Raw genomic sequence first — 20,427 nt, forward strand, 5'->3', positions numbered from 1 at the left:
GTATAAATTAGTAACAAATGAAAAAAAATCACATTTACAACAAGTTTCTAATTTATTTATTTTTATTTTAGAATAATTCTAAATATAATAATTTAAAATAAGTTATAAATTAGTAACAAATGAAAAAAAATTACATTTACAACGCAAATTAGTGATATTAAAAAAAATCATAGATATTTCTAAATCAATACTATAAAAAAATTCAAAACATAGAAGTTTGTATTTATAAGAAAATTATAAAATCATAAAAATATCAAATTAACTAGTTTAATATATTTAATATTAAAAATGCTTAATCAATATAAATATAAATATAAACAAGTTTCAAAAATCATATGCTATAAACTGATTCTAAAATAATAATAATTACAATGAATTGTGCTAAAAATATATATAAATATAAATATATAATAAATAATATAAAATATGTGTTAACAATTACATAATAATTTTAGGCAAGAGCCTACAACACCTCTAGTGTGGGAGGTCTTGGGTTCGAATTTCGAATTCACTTAACACATTTAAAAAGTTAATTAATTACAAAAAAAAACAATAATTAGTCTAGGCTCCGTTTACCGATCCAAAAAAAATTACATAATAATATTATTTATTAGTAAATTAAGTTTCTAAAATTCATATATTTTATATTCGAAGTTACTACTAATATATACAAACATATATTAATATTAATAAAATGGAAACATATATATTAAAATATCCTATATTTTATCATACATATATGTAAATAAAACTAAGTATATATTATATTATTCTTATAAGAAATTGTGACGGTTTATTAAAAAGTTTAATTGTCAAACTTACGATTTTATAAAATTTTCGTCTAATCTTAAAAAAATTTAACCTATTCAATATACCATCAATAGGGCCATCAATTTCGGACGCGGCTATCCTCCATCCAAACTATTCAGTTGACCAATTTTCAAAAGATCAAAAATATTATGAATTTTTCTGAAAAATTCAGCATTTGATCTTTATAATCTGCATAGTTTGTAGTTGAAAAAACAAAAAAAATTGGGAAAAAATGACTACTTTTTGTGAATCTTTAAAAAAAAAAAATTAACTTTGTTTTGTCTTTCGTGCATTTTGAATGGAGATTAGCCTGTCCCATCAATTTTGTGGTAGGAGGCACCGTCATCCAAGGCTTCAGTTTTATAATATCTATTTATTTCCAAACACTTTCTATTCCACGTTATGTGAGTTTAATAAGAGAATATAAGGGGTGGTCGGAGAGCATGACAATAATTTATTTAGCCTCTCGTTGATCAATTTCATTACAAAACAGAATGTTGCAGGTCAGAGAATGTGACTGATTGTCTGTGGCGAGCTCTGTTCAGAAATGTGATAAATTGTCAGATGATGAATGATTACCAGACGTCGGCAGTTCGGACAAGGTATTAAGAAATGAGAACAAACAAAAAAATTGGTTGATTGCAGACAACCTGTAACAATTCAAGCTCGATAATGGTAGTATAAAAATCCAGAGTTGAGCTAAAGGATTGTTGGGATTGTGGTGAGAGGTCAGGAATGTCAGTTGAGATGTCAGGGATGAATGTAGGTTAGATAGGAGGAATCATTGCAATGAAAATATAAATTATGTTTCCTATCTTGATAGAAAAATTATAAATAATGTTTTCAATCCTGTTAGAAAAAGGTTTATAATGTGTTACCAATGGAGTATCTCAGAAGATAAATCTGTGGGAAAGATATGGTTGAAGCCGCCATTGCTCCAAATTGATTGTTATTCTTCAATCTGGCTTCTTTCCATTAACAGGATGGAGGCCAAATTACTTATGCCATTACTGCTTCTTATGATTTGCATATGTTTACAGTGCTCTGGAGCAACTAGTTTGACAGCACGAGAAGATGGTCAGTTTACAAGGCCATTGAATGATTAGTTAGTGTTGATGAGATTTTCAGTGCATTAAATTGAAAGAATGTCGAGAAAACATTAATAGATGAAAGTAACGAAGCTCATTGTGTTTGACAAATGTTGAAAACAGGGTATCATTTCATATAAGTTTTAAAGTCATTTTCACGAGGCAAACTCAATATTAAAAGAATTTTATTATCTGGTTACTGTTCATGTTACGAAATTGTTTAAGCCAGGAATTCATGATTTCTTGTGTTGCATTGCAGTTGTGATCCTCATGGTATTGAAATCAGAATGGCGAAATACACCCCCAAACTGGATTGGCGCAGATCCTTGCGGTTCTATATGGAATGGAGTCAACTGCACTGGTTCCCATGTTACATCATTGTAAGTTCACTGCAAATTCTTTAATTTATTATACTTTGTTGGCAAATGAGTTACATCTGAATCGAAGTTAGTTCGGTCATCAAGAGGACTGGTAGTTCAATAATAAAACTACCAAAAACAAAAATTTCTACTTTTAACCGATCTATGAAAGGTTTACCAATTTCCGGACACTGCAGAACAGATCATTCGTAGATTGCTTAATTAGCTGAATTACCCCATATGGAAAATTATAATGCAGGAACTTATCAAATATGAATCTCAGTGGAACTCTTCCAAGTGACATAGGGTCTCTCATTGGCATACGGTCTATGTAAGTTAGCATGACTAATTTTTAATCTTTCGAATGTTTCGTTTGGGGAGCCCGAGCTTTGTGTGCCATAGCTGAATGATCAATTTCACATTCAAAATTGCAGTGACATTTCCTACAATAGAGGAATCACAGGAGAGATTCCAACTAGCATTGGGAATTTAATCAATCTGGAGTTCTTGTAAGGAGCTTATCTCATCCCATAAGAAGAATGTATTTTAAAGAAGCCCTCTTCCCAGTTTTAGTCTATTTTTAGAAACCAAATTGCCACAAATGTTCGTTTCACTCAAGTTTATCAGCGCTCGCCTGTTTTTGCAGCTTAGCTATCGGTTGTGGACTTACTGGACAGATTCCATATGAAATGGGAAACCTGAAATCCCTTTCTTTTCTGTAATATTTCTACTAGCTTTCATGATTTTACTTGTGCTGTTAGTTGTCTTCTTTTGTATGAACAATTCTGGAGCTAATTAATTCAAATGTATGCAATCATGGCAGAGCATTGAATTCAAACAAGTTAAGAGGTCATATTCCCTCTTCTCTGGGTGGTCTTGAAAAACTGTACTGGCTCGACCTTAGCGACAATGAACTCACCGGAAACCTTCCGGTTTCAAACAGCCATGAATCTGGATTGGACAAGCTTCTTAATGCAAAACATTTGTATGGATGGGAATTACAGCCATCAGGCTATTTCTTAGTCTTTTGAATCTTTGAATGTAAATTGGATTAATATCAATTATTGCTCACTGATTTTTCTCTTATATCGCTAATATGGGCTTACAGCCACTTAGGTAAAAATCAATTGACAGGGCCCATTCCATCAGAGATGTTCCATTGCAGCATGCAGCTCATACATTTGTGAGTAAAGTGAGCAAATGCTATAATCCTGGGCATTTCATCTTTGTAACACACACGTTTTAACTCTTATATACATTCAAATCGTGTGTAGACTATTTGACAACAATAATTTGGTAGGAAAGATCCCTTCTAGCCTCGGACTGGTAAAGACCCTGGAGATTGTGTAAGCCTGAGCTATTCTTCCCTGTTTCATTTTGGTCAACTATGGCTGTTCTATTTCTTTTAAACAGTGTGGATTTTAAGAGAAACGTAATTTTATTGATTTTCCGCAGGAGGCTTGATCGAAACTCTTTGAGCGGCACAGTTCCGTCAGAAATTAGCAACCTGACAAATCTTTTTGAATTGTAAGCTTCATCTTTGTATCTATATGGAGTATGTCAAATTTAAATCATTAAATCATAACGAGCTCTTAAATAAGGGTTATAAACACCTATTCAGTATACAAAGCAGTTTGATTTGTTTGGGGACTTTGCTCATAAGTGCATTTCGAATGTGTCCTTCACAGACATCTATCAAATAATAAATTGGAAGGGCCAATGCCCGACTTGTCTGAGATGATTCAACTTCAGTATGTGTAAGTATCCTCTTCTTGAATGCATTATATCCTTTCCTCCAAATTCTTAGAACGTTATTATGGGTTTCACATTTGAATTTGGGAAATCAGGGATTTGAGCAACAATTCGTTCTATCCTTCTGAAGCACCAGACTGGTTCACAACTTTGCCACGGCTAAGGGATCTGTGAGTTGTGATTCAATTTTATCATGCCAAATTTGAAACGCCGAAATCACTGTAGAAAGCAATCTAATGCACAGAAACTGTATTCTCGATTCTCTCTTTGAATTTGTCTCAGGGTAATGGAAAATACTGGATTGACTGGCCAGCTTCCGAATGAGCTCTTTGATCTGAATGCTATTGAGACTGTGTGAGTGCTAATACTTACTGTTTTTCTTCGTACAATGTTCAATATATCTATGTTAAAGAGATATTAGATTTTTCCAGTCTTTAATGTTGTTTGACTGTTTTGAAGTTTTTACACATTTTATCATCTATCATCTGAATATAGATAACTAAACTGTTAACATTTTATTTGAATTCGAGATGTTGCAGGAAGCTCAATAACAATGATTTTAATGGCACATTAAAGGTTGACAACAAGGCCAAGGGACACCTGCAAATCATAGATCTAGAAAACAACAAAATAACATGGGCTTCACAGCCAAATAACATTAGTTTAATGTAAGCTATTCTATCAAATAAATCAAATTTTTACAGAGATACATAATGAATCACTCGAATCATTCTGATGATAGATAATTAAATACTGATGGAAAAAATTATATTGATAGAACACAAAAGATAATCTGAAACATTAATAAGAAAAGTAACGCACCATCAAATAAAATAACATTATACATAACAGTAAGCTACTGTTTCTTTTACATGGCATTCGTATTAGGTTCTCAGTATGTGCATTATGATCTTATTCTAATCCCTTGTAATGACGTTGTCCATATGACCGATATTTATTCTAATGTGACATCAGGCTTTTGGGGAATCCAGCTTGTGACACTGAGGCTGGCCTTTCAAGCAGCAAATTATGTCATAGTATGAGTGCCCTTCCAGGATCCTATACAACAAATATGGGAGTTTGTCTCGGCCGAACATGTTCCGGAGATTTTAAGCCAAATCCTCGGACCTGTCAATGCCAAGTTCCTTATCAGGGGGACTTAATATTTATATCTCCCTCATTTTCAGACGTATCAAATGCATCAAGATTCAAGCAGTTGGAAGACTCTCTAATCATGCAAATATTTTTGGACTCTGTCTTCATTTGCTGCCTTAGTTTTGACAACAACAACTATCTGAACATGAAAGTGGAGTTTTTCCCATCAGAACATAAGTATTTCGAGAGAATGGAAATGGCCAGGATAGGGTCCACTCTCAGTTATCAAATTTATAAGGCTCCTAGAGAATTCGGTCCTTATTATTTTATTGGAAATTCATATCCCTTCCAAGGTAATAAGCAGAAATATTCTCTGTAATTCACATAGCTTTTGGCATACTGTTTTTCAAAATATCTAAGAGAGTTATTGCATTTCTCATTTCTGTTGTTCCATTTCAGATGCTCAAGGGTCCGAATCAGGGAGATTAAGCAATGCAGTAGTAATTGGCATCTCAGTGGGTAGTTTTGTCATGACTTTTGCAATTCTTAGTCTGGGACTCTATGCATTCCGTCAGAAGTACAAGGCCGCAAAGGCAATTGAATTGAGCAACCACTTTGGTAAACAATCTTGCTATCTATAATTTTCAATCTTGGGAAGCATTTCTTCTGATATTAATAATTTGAATTCCTGTTGCAGCATGGAACCCTAACAACAAAAATAGTGGGACAATCCCAACATTGAATGGCGCGAGATGGTTTTCATTGTCTGAGTTGAAACATGCCACGAATAATTTCTCTGAGAACAATGTAATCGGTTCGGGAGGATGTGGGAAGGTAAACTAATTATGCCTTGTTTCAAAGTTCAAGCCCTGTAATAACATCCTGGGTTTTGTTAAGAAATTATGCTTCCAATGCATATCATGTGTTCTGAGTCTTTGCAGGTTTACAAAGGTGAATTATCCAGTAGAGGTGGAACAGTAGCAATCAAAAGGTTCCAGTTAGAGGGATTCTCACAAGATGGGGTGGAAATAAAGAATGAGATAGAAGTTTTATCAAGAGTCCATCACAAAAATCTTGTAGAGTTGATGGGGTTTTGCCTTGAGAAGGGAGAGCAGATGGTCGTCTACGAATATATCTCAAATGGAACTCTCAGAGAAAACCTATGTGGTGAGTCAACTTATCCATCTAACTTAAATTTCTGCGTATCTATATATAAAGGCAAATATTACATCCCAGTAAAAAGAAAAAAAGTTACCAGTTTTTCATATTGAGAATACGATTGCATAGTTTTCAAGTTAAATCCGTTGATCATATTCTCTGACAGATTTAAAATTAAAAATAAATGTTTCTATTTAGTTGATGTTTTTTATAAAAATACATCAATGAGTTTGACTAAAAAATTATGTAGGTAAATTTACATATTAATATCATTGCATTTCTTTTATTTTTTAAAAATTATTGGAAAAAGAAATTTTATTAATAAATCAATATAAAATTACAAACTGAATGTAAACATTTGAGCTGACATAGCAGTTAAACATGTGCTATATAGTGCAATGGGGCTCTGCCTACCCTGATCTGGAAACATGATTGTCATTTTCCAACATAAGTAATGGCGAGGAAGGAAAAACATATAACTGAAACTGTCCACTTTCCAAGAATCGCTGAAGCTGTCCCAGCAAATATAAAACGGTCTTGATGTTGTCCAGGAAGAACATGTAATGCTGTCCAGTCAGAATGTGCACACTGTTTGAAGTGGATCATTACAAAAAGTTGAATTTAAAGCATGCTGGGCTCTAACCATGCTCTCTACACTGCAGAACCAACCTGCTAATGTGGGGGGCTTGTTGATCCTGCAAATTGTTCAGAGTTTTCTTGAGGTCTAAGGTAGGCTTAATTGTAGATTGAAGAGTAAGGGTTTGAAGCAAAAGAAAAGCACAGATAACTATAGTCTCAAACCAAAACGAGTAAAAGATATTAGAGAAGGCAGCCAAGCACTGGAACCCCAGAGATGCTTTAAGAATGATTGGCCTGGAGGTTTGGAAAATAATAGTATGATAAGAAGAGAGTCCAAGAAGGATGAAAACTTTGTCTTACTTATCAATAATGGTCTGACTCAAAAGTCAACTAGTTGGATCTTGATATTAATATTATAGCTTAACATACTACGAAAAATTCTTAAAATAATCAAGTTTTTCCAGGTTGCACGCTGCAGCAATGAATAAATTTGCTTGAAATAAATCTTTCAATGTGAATTGAGTTGGTCGAATTCTTTTGATTCAATACAGAACAATTGGTCATTTTTCTAATTGATGGATTAAAAAATGAAAGAAAGAAAAATCTTTTATAGTTCACAATATCAAACAGCCTTTATATAGTAATATGAGACTATTACACACTATATAAGAGAAACATACCTTCAAAAACTCAACTCAGACCATAAAATTAGTTGACAATGAATCTTTATTCCGCGAATGTCATACTTGTATATCTCCAGTTGGATAATTTATTTATGAGCTAACAAGTATGGATAGTAGATCCAGGCACGCCGCTGAGATCAAAACTTCAACAATGGAGATCAAATCATTTGATCCCTAGCAATTAACAATTCAGCATTATAGCCAAAATCAGATCAAAATGTCAAACATTTAGAAAGGGCTAGCTATTACGCCAGAGTCAGTCTGGGTATGATGAATTTTCATTTAACTGCATTTCTGTAAAAAAATTTCAGGGAGAGGGGATGTTCACATGAACTGGAAGACAAGGGTTCGGATAGCACTTGAGACAGCCAGGGGATTGGCTTACCTCCACAACCATGCAAACCCACCCATAATCCACAGGGATGTCAAGTCAACTAATATATTGCTGAATGAGGATCTCACTGCTAAAGTAGCAGATTTTGGTCTGTCCAAATTCATTGCAGATGGAGGCAAAGAACGACCCGGTAAAGGTCATGTGTCTACTAAAGTGAAAGGGACACTGGTAAGTCTAATGCATTCAATTGGCATGTTTTTCTGTTTTCATAAACATGTTAAAAAAGCATAGACATCAACATCTTTATATAACCAAATACAACAATTTGAATAAACATATATCCAAACCAAAACTATTATCAATTTTCAATGCATGTATAAATGATGGGTTTTGTTTGCAGGGTTACCTTGACCCAGAATACTATATGTCCAACCATCTGACGGACAAGAGTGATGTGTACAGTTTTGGCGTTGTAATGTTAGAGCTAATTACAGCACGCCCGCCTATTGAAGAAGGAAAATACATAGTCCGTGAAGTGCGGAGAGTTATAAGTAGTGGCGGATTCAATGCCCTGAATAAACAGTTATTAGATCCCTTTTTGAGCGACTCAGAAAAGCTAGGGTTTGAAAATTTTGTGAACCTGGCATTAAGTTGTGTTGAGGAAGCAACTGCACATCGACCGGCCATGAACGATGTACTGAAACAACTGGAATGCATTTTGGAAGAACAACTTAAGGGCTCCGCATGTGTGGAAATCAAACAGTCTTCACGTCAATCATCCATTGATCGAGATGTGAGCTCTGAGTATGCCCTGTTTCATTACAGTGGACCATATATTGTGCCTACCACTATTGAGCCGCATTAATCCATTGTAAACAGCTTCAGATCATCAGATGCAAGAAGATAAGAATGTCTGTCTTGTTTTGGCGGGGTCAGAGATCTGGTATGGATATGTCGACTGGGTACTTTTATAGATTGTATGGAGGTATTCTTCAATCATAGTGAGGAGCAGAGTGTAATAGCTTGAGTAAAATTGAGAGACATTTATATATTTAAAGAATTTTTCAAAAAATTTAAAATAAGTAGATGAAATTTATGTCTACATGTGTTAAGCTATGTAAAATAATTTTTTACTAATAAAATATTTCTAAAGAGATCTGGTATCATTTCTTATGTTGTCAGTGAGCAAGAATTGATTACTGATGGGCTTTTTGTGAGCCAATCAACTTCACCAATAGACCAAAGCCCTTTTAACAATATATTTATATTAGAATTTAAATAACTAGCACTTGCATGCTTGTGTACATTCAACAATGAGTCGATAGTGTATTATAATTTGTTCAAAAAGAGAGCTAGTGTGTAATATTAAAAATTTAGAGAATTATTATGCATAACAACTATATTTCTTATAATCTGTGTTTCTGTAATACATCATCAAAAATCTTGATATAAAAATTAGACATATAATTAAAACTAGCGGTTGCATGCTTTTGTGCTTGCAACAATAAGCTGATAGGTGCTTGTTAATAAAATTATTACTAGTAGTTGTATGTTTTTGTACGTACAACAATTAGCCAAAAGGAAATTTATCTTGTCCTAAGAACGAAACCACTGACAAAAATATTAGTAACAACAAAAAAAATGAGCTTAAATAACATGAAGAAAATAGTGGAAGTGGTTTATTTTGATTTGGTTCTAACTAAATGGAAGTAACATTCTAAATCATAAAAGTTACTTTTTTTAAAGAACAAAATAGATCTAGATATTATATTTAGAAATCTAAGAATGTGCTAGAAGCTTAAAATAAAGATAGATAAAATTGTAATTGGATCAAATTTAACACTTATTTCAAAACACATAAGAAAAACTATTTAATGACATCTCAAAGAACTCAATGAAAACATGATATTCAATCAAAGCTATTAATTTCATTGGACAAAAAGAAAAAGAAACCATCTTCATACAAATTTAATGGATATGCTAAAACAAAAGAAATCTATGAACTTTGATTAAATTTGAAAAAGAAATCAAAAACTTAATTAGGATAAAATGACTTGTAAAAATTAGAAACTTGTCATTATCTAAAAAATAAAAAAGAATGGAAGTTTCACTATTGGAGGGTTGTGAATGTTAAAATTATTAAAAGAAAACAAGAGGGAAAGTTTAATTATTGAAAAAGAGTAAAGTTTCATTATCAAAATATCCTAACTAAAAATTATAAAATTATTTATTATATATATTTTAGTTTAGATAATTCAAATTCAAAGTTAAGATTGAATATTTTAATAGGAAGGATGGTGATGGTGAAGCTTTGTGTTCCAAGCTAGGGCATCTGTGCCCTAGCTCCATTTGCTCTATGTTTCTTTGGGTGCTGCGTTGTTGGGTTTTTAGTGTCCACGAGATTGGGTGTTGGGCGACTCATCTGCCTGCACTTGGGGTCGGGCTGAGTTGTGGGAAGGCGAGACTTTGGTGGGTGCACGAGTTGCAGCTTGAGCCTGGTGCAATCTTTTTGTTGCCTAAGGGGGTAGAGGGGTCTCTGTTGGTGGTGGCCTGTAGGTCCGCTACCTCTTTTCTTCTTTGTTGCATGGTAAGGAAGGATTGTTGGTGAGGGTTTTGCTAGATTTTGACTTAGGGTGAGGGGCGGATTGCCTCTTCATCTTCTTGGTGCAATTTTGTTGCCCTGGCATAATGGCAGATTTCAAGGATGAGAGGTCAATGAGGAGCTCTCACTTGGATTTTCAAGAAGCAATAGGCTCAAAGTCTTTGAATCAAGGGATGAAGACCTTTGATAATAATTTGTTTGAGTTGAATTCTGGGAATGTTGATTTGGGGCCATCTAATGGATCAAGGATTACGAAAACTAATGGATGTCTCAAGAGGTGCAAGGAGAGGCCAAAACTGGTTATCCCAGATGCGATGATTGTTGAAGATGTTGAGTGTTTTTCACATCACTCATTTTACTGTAAGTTTTTGGGGATGAGGGTGTCATTGCAATTTTTGGAGGTTTGGGCTTGGAGGACTTGGGAGCCGAAGGGGGAAATGGAGATTATGTTATTGGCAAACAATTATTTCATGGTTACTTTTAATTGCATTGCTGATCGCAATTGGGTATTTGAGGGGGGGGGGGCTTATTTTCATAATAAGGTAGGGTTGTTTATCAAGTCATGGCATGCTAGATTCATTGCAGAAGAACTTCCAAATCATGTCCTAGTGTGGGTTTGTTTACCATGTCTCTCGGTGGAATGTTGTCGAGAGGATGTGCTACATCCTTTGGCCTCTGTGCTTGGTAACCCTATAGGAACGTCATCGTAGACCTTGGGAAAAAAGGTAATGACTTTTGCATGCATTTGTGTTGAAATTGATCTAAGAAGGCCTTTACCAAATGCAATAGAAATGTGTGCAGGTCCTTATTCTTGGGTGCAGCAATTGGACTATGAAACCCTCCCTTTTCAATGTCGGCTCTGCCGAGAATATGACCATTTGTAGCAGAGGTGCCCAAGGTTCAAGACTAGGGAGACCCAACCTTCATAACCCATGAGTATGTAAGGAAAATCAGGTGCGAAAATCGCTTCCTACACTAATCTCTTAAGAGAAGTATGGTGCAAATCCTATTTAAAATCTTTTACACTTATAGATTCAATATCATGTGAACAACAATATTTTAGCCAAGCAAGCATAAAGAAAATAGACAGAGAAAGAAACACATAACACAAAGATTTTTCGGTGGGGAAAAACCTTTCGGTAAAACAATCCCACCCCTCTAGAACCTGCACAATGTATTATCTTCAACACAAGGTTACAACACACTTGCAATGCAAGTTCAATAGTGACAACAGAAGACTCCAGTAGCAACTCACAGTACCAACAATACACTTTTTCCCATTCACCTCTTCGCAACCCTAAAAATGCTTATACATGCACTTTACTTTAGGGTTACACCCAAAAGGTAAACCGTATTAGGGTTTTACCATTCTCCGAAAAAATAGGAACCCCAAAAAAAAATTTGGGGCGATGCCCTGAACCCCACTTTTGGGGTAGAGTGTATAGTACTCAGATTTAACAGTTGTCACATGTCTTCACCTATCATTGAATCTTCCTAACATAGCTCTTACGTGTCATAGGAATTCGTCATAGCCGTTTTAGCCATGATCTCCTTATAGACAATTCAAGATGTCGACACATCAACATTATTTGCAAGAAATACATTTTACAAAACAAATAATAAGAATAGGAATTATCCAAGGTTGAGACACCTTATTCCTAACAGAGTAATCTTCCTATAATAGATAAGGGAAAGAGTATTTCTTCAGTAGAGGCTGGGGCTTCTGATGGTTTTGTACCGGTCAAGTCTCGAAATTAGAATAGGGGTCAAAAGAGGCCTTTTAATGAAAAGCATGATGATGGTACATTCAATAGGTTTGAGGTTTTTGATGAGCTCAGCGAATAAGAGGTGAACCCGAGTTTGATCAACTTGGATCAAGGGCTTGCAGATTTAGTCCGGGAGGATCCTGCTCTTGAGGCTTCTATGGACCCACAGGGGGAGGACTATCAGCACTTGGAAATAGATTAGCAAAGAGGAATCCCTAAGATGTAGGAACCCTTGGCCATTGTTACTACAGTAGGAGTGGATTCTTCGTCTATGGGGGGCAAGGGGGGGGAGGAAATGGCTCAGACTCGGTAGTGAAACTTAAGCCTCCACCTAAATTGGGCATTTTGCATAAAGACATTAAGAAGGGTGGGGCAGAGAAATTTGTTAAACCTAGCAGAAAAAATGATTTGGAAAAGATTAAACTTGCTAGTGAGAATTTGGTAGAGTTAGGGGCAGTTAAGCCTTTGGATTCTATTTTTTCAAGCCCCTTGAAATGATTGTTCTCTCATGGAATGTAAGGGGCTTGAACATCAACCCTAGACAAAAAACGGTTCATGAGTTAATCAGAAGGCAAGGTCCTAATGTGGTTTTTTTGCAAGAAACTAAGTTATATGTTGAGAATATGCAAGGTTTGACACCTAAGTTGTGGAGAAATGGGGAGAGTCAAAGCATTGGAGCTCATGGAGCTTCTAGGGGTCTGGTTTGTTTATGGAATCCTAGAAGAGTCCAACCTCTTTGGTGGATTTCCTCTAGGTCCTCTATGTATATGATTGCTACTAGCCTGGAGACAGGGGAAGTCATATTATTTTCCAATATTTATGCTCCTACTGATTTCTAGGGTAAACAAGGTTTGTGGTCTCACATTAGATTGGTTCGTAGTATGATGCCTTTCCATCCTTGGATTATGGCTGGAGATTTCAATGCTATTTGTGAGTTGGCTGAGAAGTGTGGTGGTATTGGAAGGTTGGAGCCCTCTATATTGTTGCTTAGAGACAATATCAATACCTTGAATCTTGTTGATATCAAACCAAACAATGGCCGATTTTTGGTTTCTTGTTATTGGGTTGGAGGGATGTGGTCTTCTTGCTTTGAGATCTTGGATTAGAGAGGATTGGACCATTGGCCTATTAAGTTGACTACAGAATCAACTCGAGCCCTTTGTAAGCCTTCTTTTAAGCTCCAACTCATGTGGTTATGGGATCCTTCGCTAAATGATTTGGTTTCTGACTGGTGGAGGAGGGGGAGACCAACATATGGCACATCAATGTATGTCTTTGCTAAACTCCTTCAATATGTTAAATTTGAGCTTAAATGGTGGAATCATTTGTATTTTGGGAATTTTTTCTATGCAAAGGTGTTGGCCCAAGCAGATCTGGATGACATTACAAGGAGAATTAAGGAGAAGGGGCTCATAGCTAATCTGCTTCAAGATGAGGCTTGGGCTGTGAAAATGCTGGAAGAATGGGAACTGCAGGAGGAATTGTACTAGAAACAAAAGGCTTGGATTGAGTGGCTCCAGGAATGGGACAAAAATCTTGCTTTTTTCTTCAATTCTGTGAAAGCCAAGTGCTAGGGCAATTATATTACTGGATTCGTACATGACAAGGGTGATCATCTTTCTTCCTTCCTAGAAATCTCTAGTGAGGTAGTGCAGTATTTTGAGTCTCTCTTTCGAGAGGACTCGCAAGGGGGGTCTCCTAAGGAGGAGAAAATTCTTTCTTGTATCCATTCTCTTGTTTCTAAAGATATGAATCAGTAGCTCGTGAGGGATATCTCATTGAAAGAGCTTGAAGGGATTGTGTTTAATATGAAGAAGGGGAAGGCATTAGGTCCAAATGGTTTCCCAATTGAGTTTTTTCAAGAATTCTGGGAAATCATCAAATTTGACCTCTTGGTGGTGGTTCATGAGTCTCAACACAATAAGCATATGTTAAGGGCTCTCAATGCTACTTTTCTTGCTCTTAACCCAAAATGGAGGGGGTAGATAGGTTGAGCCAATTTTGGCCCATCTCTTTATGCAATGTTATCTATAAAATTATTTCTAAACTTATGGCTAATAGGTTGAAGAAGGGGCTTGTGGATTTAATCTCCAAAAAGAAAAGTGGTTTTGTTGCTAGTAGGAAAATTTTGGATGGGATTGTCATTACAACTGAGGTTATCCACTCTATGGCCAGGTCAAAAGAAAAAGTGATGTTTATCAAACTGGACATGGCTAAGGCTTATGATAGAGTTAGGTGGTCCTTCCTTTAGTAGGTTCTTAGTGCTTTTGGCTTTGTAGAAGATTGGATTCAATGGGTTAGGAGTTGTGTTACCTCAGTTTCTTTCTCAATTCTTATCAATGGGAGTCATTCTAAGCTTTTTGGGGCTTCGAGGGGACTTTAGCAGGGAGACCCTCTCTCTCCTTATTTGTTAATTCTTTGGGTTGAAGGTTTGGGGAGATGGATTAAACGAAATGTGGAATTGGGTCTTATTCAGGGTTGGAAGTAGGGTGGTACCTTACCTCCGCAAACTCACCTGTAATTTGTGGATAATACTGCTTTGATGGGGATGACCACTATGAGGGAGGCCTCTAATATTTGAAGGGTCTTGGATGTGTACCTAGATGCCTCCGATCAGCAGATTAATGAAGGAAAATATTTTATCTTCTTCTTCAACACTCCGAGCCCTATTTAGCAAAGAATTGCTCAAACTTTGAGATTTCAAATTGAGAGTCTTTCATTGATGTATCTTGGTATTCCCATCTCGATGAGTAGACTACCCAGAGAGTCTTGGAAAATTATTTTGGATAAATTTTAGGTGAAAGTTAATCACTAGACTCATTTTTGGCTATCCTTTGTTGGTTGTGTCTAGTTGATTAAGTCTGTTGTGCAGGCTCTGCCCATTTATAGATGTATGCTCCAGGTTGCTCCTATGGGCTTTCTAAAGGATCTTGATTTTGTGGTGTGCTCTGCCCATTTTAATGAGTAGGATAAGAGCTGGGCCAAGATTATTTTTTAGAAGTATCTCTCGACAATCCCTCCTCTTGATATCTCTAGGTACCCCCTTGTGGGTAAGGGATCTACAATTTGGGACACCCTTAAGAAAGGGGCCATGCTTATTAAGGATGGATTATTTTGGATCTACAAGAGAGGAGAGGAGGCCCAATTCTTGTCAGATTCTTGGGATGGTTATCCTCCCATCACTTCTCATTTCCCCAATTTAGGGATTCTTTCTTAGTGGTTTCAGGAGATTAGTTGGTCATGGGTGAGGGACTTTAAGTCCTTCTTTCTCTGTGGTTAGATGGAGATGGCAAAATGGAAGTCCCTAGATGAATGGTCGGTTGTTGGGTTATAGGAGGAGTGTGATGTGCTACAAAATATCCTCTCCAGTTGAAGATGTTGCTCTCTCTAGGAAGATGACATGCTTTCTTGGTCTCCCAATCCTAAGGGGATCTATACTATAGCTTTTGGTTACAGCAAGTTGTTGTCTCATAAGTTGGTTGGACCTGAAATGCAGTGGTGGAAAAAGGTTTCAAACAAGCTTTCTTGGCCAAAATGTAATTATTTTGTTTGGATGTTGGCCTAGAGTAAGTGTTTGACTTGGGATAATATTCGACAAAGAGGATTTCTTGGGCCTTCTATTTGTGTTATATGTGGGGCTAATGAGGAGGATTTAGCCCACCTGTTCTTTTGTTGCTCTTTTGCCATGTAGCTTTGGCACTTTTGGTGGGGTGTTTGGACTACTCCTTGTGTTCATGTTTCCTCCTTGATTGAGTTTTGGTAGGGAATGGGTCGACCCTCTTTTGTGGCTCCTTTTTTGCAGGAAGTGTGGTTTGTGGGGCCTATCTTCTTATTGTGGTAGATTTGGCTAGAGCGCAATCGGAGGATATTTCATGGGGAGCATAGGCTAGTACAAAAAATTTGGCAAAGGATATTGGGCATGGTTCAAGAGACAGTTGCAGCTAAGTGTGAAGTGGAATTCCCTTTGGGGAAGAGAGATACAGAGTTGGTTGAAAGTGTTGGAAATAATCAATACTAACAAGGTTACTGAGAGGGGAGGGGTGAATCAATAACTCTAAAACTTTAATTCAATTCTGCATAATAACATATTTACCATTCATCCATCTAATCTATTGTATGCATAAAAAGATAAACATTTGTAACACATGAACACACAGATTTGGTGACCCAGAAACCTTCCAATTAGAAAGTAAAACTAGGGTGGGGATGATACCCATAAAACTTCAATACTACAGTATAAAGTTGGTTGGTTAAGGCTCACAATGACCACTTCTGATGATTTTCCCTGTCAGGAGCAAGTAGGATTGCTAGATCCACCTTGTTAAAGGATTTACAAACATACAATGAAGTATGCACTCTGTTAGGAGATTTACAAAAGACTGTCAAGTCTACCTTGTTAAAGGATTTAGTAAATTGATTCACCTGTTAGGATGAAGTAGTAGATCTGGTTACAACTGAGTGCTGATAAGATCCTTTGTGCTTTGATCACCTGATGTGATGGATATATCTTTTCTGTATCAATGTTGACCTTGTTGTATCCCTCTGTTATGCTAGTGATTCACTTTCCCTCTTCTCAAAATATTGCAATACAACACAACTAACGATATTCAACATCTCATTATTTCAAATGATATATACCATTCCAATATTTACACTGGCAAGGTCGGCCAAACATAAGTGAACAAACATTACTGAGTCGGCCAGGTGGTAGAAAACTCGAGTTCCACAAACTGACTCGATGACCTTCTGATACTCGGCATCCACTATAATACTCTGCATCATCATGCACTTGGTAAGAGTAGAGGCACGATCCATACTAATCATTCTGAGTAGCTCGGAACTCAGTAACCATTGGTGACATGGTGAATATTGTGTCACTCGGTAAAAACTAAATCCATTGATAACCTTCTTCACTTGGTAAACATTGATTCCTTCATTTACCTTGTTTACTCGGTAAGCACTAATTCCTTTGTTTACCTTGATCACTCGGTAAACACTAAGTTCTTTGTTTACCTTGATCACTCGGTAAACACTAAGTTCTTTGTTTACCTTGATCACTCGGTAAACACTAAGTTCTTTTGATGACTTGGTGAGCACTGACTGCTTGGGGAACACTATTTTGCTTGGTAACCACTAACTGCTTGGAGAACACTGTTCTACTCGGTAACCACTATGAACTTGGTAAATACTGCTGAACTGCCCATATGCTCAATTTCCAAAGGAATGCTCGATATCAATTGTTTACCTGCAGAATTTATAAGGTAACCGATGAATTCTCAGTGTGAACTATAGACTAGGTGATGAGCTCGATAAGCATTCAGAATCGAATAAGTGTTGTGACTAATGACAAATATATCATAATTGCAACAATCTCCCCCTTTGGCATTAGTGACAAAAACACTTATGAGCCAAAACTTATATACAATATCTGACATACTGACAATTGATTATGTTGAATATACATGGCTTCCTTACATATGACTCCCCCATTCAATATACACAAGGTATTTACATGAGTTATATGACTTTTATTTACAGTATCTCTTTGTCCCTTTTGTACATTTATCTCACCAATAACTCTTTTCGAGTATCTCTTTCTCCCCCTTTTTGACAATAATGCCAAAGAATAAAAAAATAATGTATTTACATAGAAACACCAAAATGTGAGATAAACTCTAAATGTACCTGAAGAATGAGTTGCAGAGTCTTATCCCAATTCTCTTGCAGGATTTTGCATGTGGATAGAGCTATTTGAACTTCTGCAGAGAGTTCAATCACATGGTCTGCAACAGAGAAATTGTTGTCATGGATCAATGTTTTTGAATGGGCAATGTGCTTCTGCATTGTGTCCATGATGGGAAGGATCATATTCTAAATGTCTAACAATGTAGATCGGATCCTTGACTCTTCTCTCAGCAATTTTGCTTTCTTTTCTAAAAAAAATTTGATCCTAAGGTGATGAGATGAGGTTGAACTAGGGTCAAGCTTCAAGTGTTGTGTGCTTGCCTTCAGATCCTCATCTATCTTATTCAATTGCTCTCTTATCTCCTTAGTATACTCGGTAACATCACAAAGCTTAGCAAAAAGAGATGTTACATTATTAAAAGAATTTTCAATATTGGTCAAAACTCTTGTTAATTCAACCTATTTTATTGCTATGTGCTAAGCAATGTGCTCAAGCACCTTATTATCAAACTTCTTTTCTACCTTCTCCATCATTTTTTCTTGATCGGAGGTATCCTCATTGAATTTATTGACTACCTCTTCTAATTGTAGCAAAATGTGTTGAGAAGTATCAACATCAACACCTATAGCCTCTATAATTATATTTTTTGCTTCATTAATAATTTTAAACTCTCTATCTCTCTCATTCCTTAGTTGTTTCTGCTTTGCCTTCAGTTATATGCACTGACTGAGCAATCTTAGTTCATCAACTGAAGCAGTATTCGTATCTATCTTTGGAATGACAATTTCAGTATCCAAGTCTACATCCTCATCAATTGTCTTGCCTGTAAGTAGAAGTTTTAATGGAGTCTTTGGTTTTTGTGCTATACTAACATCTTTCCCTTTGAAAACAGAGACAATGGTTGATGAGGTTGGACTAGCTGTCAAAAGTGGAATAGAACCAACTAAAGGAAGACTGAGAGAGGGGCTAAATGTATCCAAATTTGATATACTTCTTAGAATTGATGTGCATACCAAAATATTCACAATTAAAGAGTTTACTGGTGCAAAAATTGGTGCTAATGTAGCTGAAGTTGGCAAAATTGGAGAGCAAAGTGGAAAACTTACTGTACATACTGCAGGAGGAATAGATACTTCTAATGTAGTGACTGCTGCAGTGGATGACTCGGTAACTGAAGAAGTTGCTTGCAGCTCGGTAGATGAAGTGCTTGGCACTTGCATTGGGAATACCTGGAGCTAGGAGGAGATTGGTGATGATTGAGCAATTGATGTGGCAGTAGTGCTCACAATCTCACTAGTGGAAGCTGTCTCTATGGTAACAGATTTTGGTGAAGTGTGAGGAAGAGATGCAATGACTGCCACTGCAATTTTCATAGGGTCATCCTCTTCTTTGTCTTACTTATCAGCTTCTTCTTCCTTTCCTTCTTCCTCCTTCTCCTTTATCAGATCCTAAAGATCTTCATCAGTTACATCCATGGAGATGGAAACATTACCTTGCTCATCATTACTGTCATCATCCTTGATTTCTACTGGGTCTACACTGGGCTTATGTAGATGATAGATGTTTTTCCACATGTTTGTAGCATCATTTACAACATGTTCAATATCATTAATCAAAATTAAACAGGTGTGGAATCTGATCATCATTTTACCTTCGTAGCTTTTCATTTCAATTTTTATTTCTGCTCCAGTGAGACTTGGTCAGAGATTCTTCAGAGATTGCTCATAAATATCTTTTACTGTTTGGGTGGCTGACTCCCATCTCGGTTGCAATCTCTCTAGTAGTTCTTTTGAGATTTGAGGGGCAATCTGGTCTGGGGAGTATTTCCATTTACCCATCTTACTGAGTACCAGTTCCTCAATCTGCATTTTCTCAGCATCAGTTCTAGTTTCAAATTTCAATGCCTTGAAATTTGTGATGCCAGCTCCTTCCTCCAATTGTTTGAGCCTTTGCTCGAATGTGGGTGCAGGCCTAACTAGTATAGGTTCCTGCTTACCTTTCCTGGTTCTTCTGGTGAATACTACAGTAGGCTTCTTTTTAGGTTTGCTAATGATTACCTTACCTTTCTTCTTTGGTTGTTCTTCTACAGTTTCTTCTTCTCCTTCTTCTTCTCCTCCTCCTTCTTCTTCTTCACCTTCTTCATCTTCACCTTTTCCCTTAGTAAGCATAAGAGGACCGGTAGAAGTTTTCAATTTGGCTATTTTCCTCTTGCCCATGCTTATGGCCTGTGGTAGCTTGATTTCAAGCTCAATTTTGGCCTTAGCTTCTTCATAGGTTCCAAAAATTTGTTGCCTTAGGTCTACTAGCTCATTTACCAGTGCTTCTATAATGTCTCTGGCTTCATCAATATTTATCTCATAAGGAAGAGGTTTTACCCATGCAACTCGGGGTCTGACTGCCTGAATGTATACCTTGTCACAGTCAACCATGAAGCACACATCATCTTTGTAGTCCTCAACAAGCTTAGGAGGAATTTTGAATCTGTTATTCATCCTCTCTTTGAAGTCTTCAAAAT

The 20,427-nt window shown here is 36.3% G+C and overlaps 1 protein-coding gene and 1 long non-coding RNA gene across 6 annotated transcripts; one reads left to right on the forward strand and one right to left on the reverse strand.

Annotated features, from left to right (window-relative positions):
* Nucleotides 1-2,157: 2,157 nt before the first annotated feature.
* On the forward strand, nt 2,158-8,723 carry LOC149546077 (leucine-rich repeat receptor protein kinase HPCA1-like). The gene is made up of 18 exons (XM_089790988.1): nt 2,158-2,278; nt 2,517-2,588; nt 2,692-2,766; nt 2,904-2,975; nt 3,081-3,242; nt 3,366-3,440; nt 3,532-3,603; nt 3,713-3,784; nt 3,946-4,014; nt 4,105-4,179; nt 4,292-4,363; nt 4,549-4,677; nt 4,985-5,457; nt 5,564-5,722; nt 5,802-5,938; nt 6,046-6,271; nt 7,836-8,086; nt 8,259-8,723. Exons 1-18 carry the CDS (start codon nt 2,169-2,171, stop codon nt 8,721-8,723), a joined length of 2,766 nt encoding a protein of 921 aa, XP_089647114.1. The 5' UTR covers nt 2,158-2,168.
* LOC149546078 (uncharacterized) lies at nt 4,811-8,639 on the reverse strand. Of its 5 annotated transcripts, none has more exons than XR_016353644.1 (3): nt 8,499-8,639; nt 8,265-8,361; nt 6,560-6,828 (listed from the first exon to the last, which is right to left on the reverse strand). It is a non-coding gene; the product is annotated as an uncharacterized LOC149546078 (long non-coding RNA). The 5 variants fall into 5 exon arrangements; XR_016353647.1 differs by having other exon boundaries at nt 6,560-6,957; nt 8,265-8,429; nt 8,499-8,634; XR_016353646.1 differs by lacking the exon at nt 8,499-8,639 and adding an exon at nt 7,522-7,655 and having other exon boundaries at nt 6,560-6,957; nt 8,265-8,399.
* Nucleotides 8,724-20,427: the final 11,704 nt, after the last annotated feature.

The sequence above is a fragment of the Cupressus sempervirens genome, chromosome 7 (assembly GCF_028749045.1).
Source record: "Cupressus sempervirens isolate cs-2001-9-10 chromosome 7, ASM2874904v1, whole genome shotgun sequence".
Classification (NCBI taxonomy): Eukaryota; Viridiplantae; Streptophyta; class Pinopsida; order Cupressales; family Cupressaceae; genus Cupressus; species Cupressus sempervirens.

Bases quoted from the DNA above. Each gene is read 5' to 3' on its own strand.
- LOC149546077 (XM_089790988.1), top strand. From the start codon at position 2,169: ATGGTATTGAAATCAGAATGGCGAAATACACCCCCAAACTGGATTGGC. The intron at 4,180-4,291 runs GTGAGTTGTGAT...AATTTGTCTCAG, and splicing joins TTGCCACGGCTAAGGGATCT to GGTAATGGAAAATACTGGAT. The intron at 4,678-4,984 runs GTAAGCTATTCT...ATGTGACATCAG, and splicing joins CCAAATAACATTAGTTTAAT to GCTTTTGGGGAATCCAGCTT.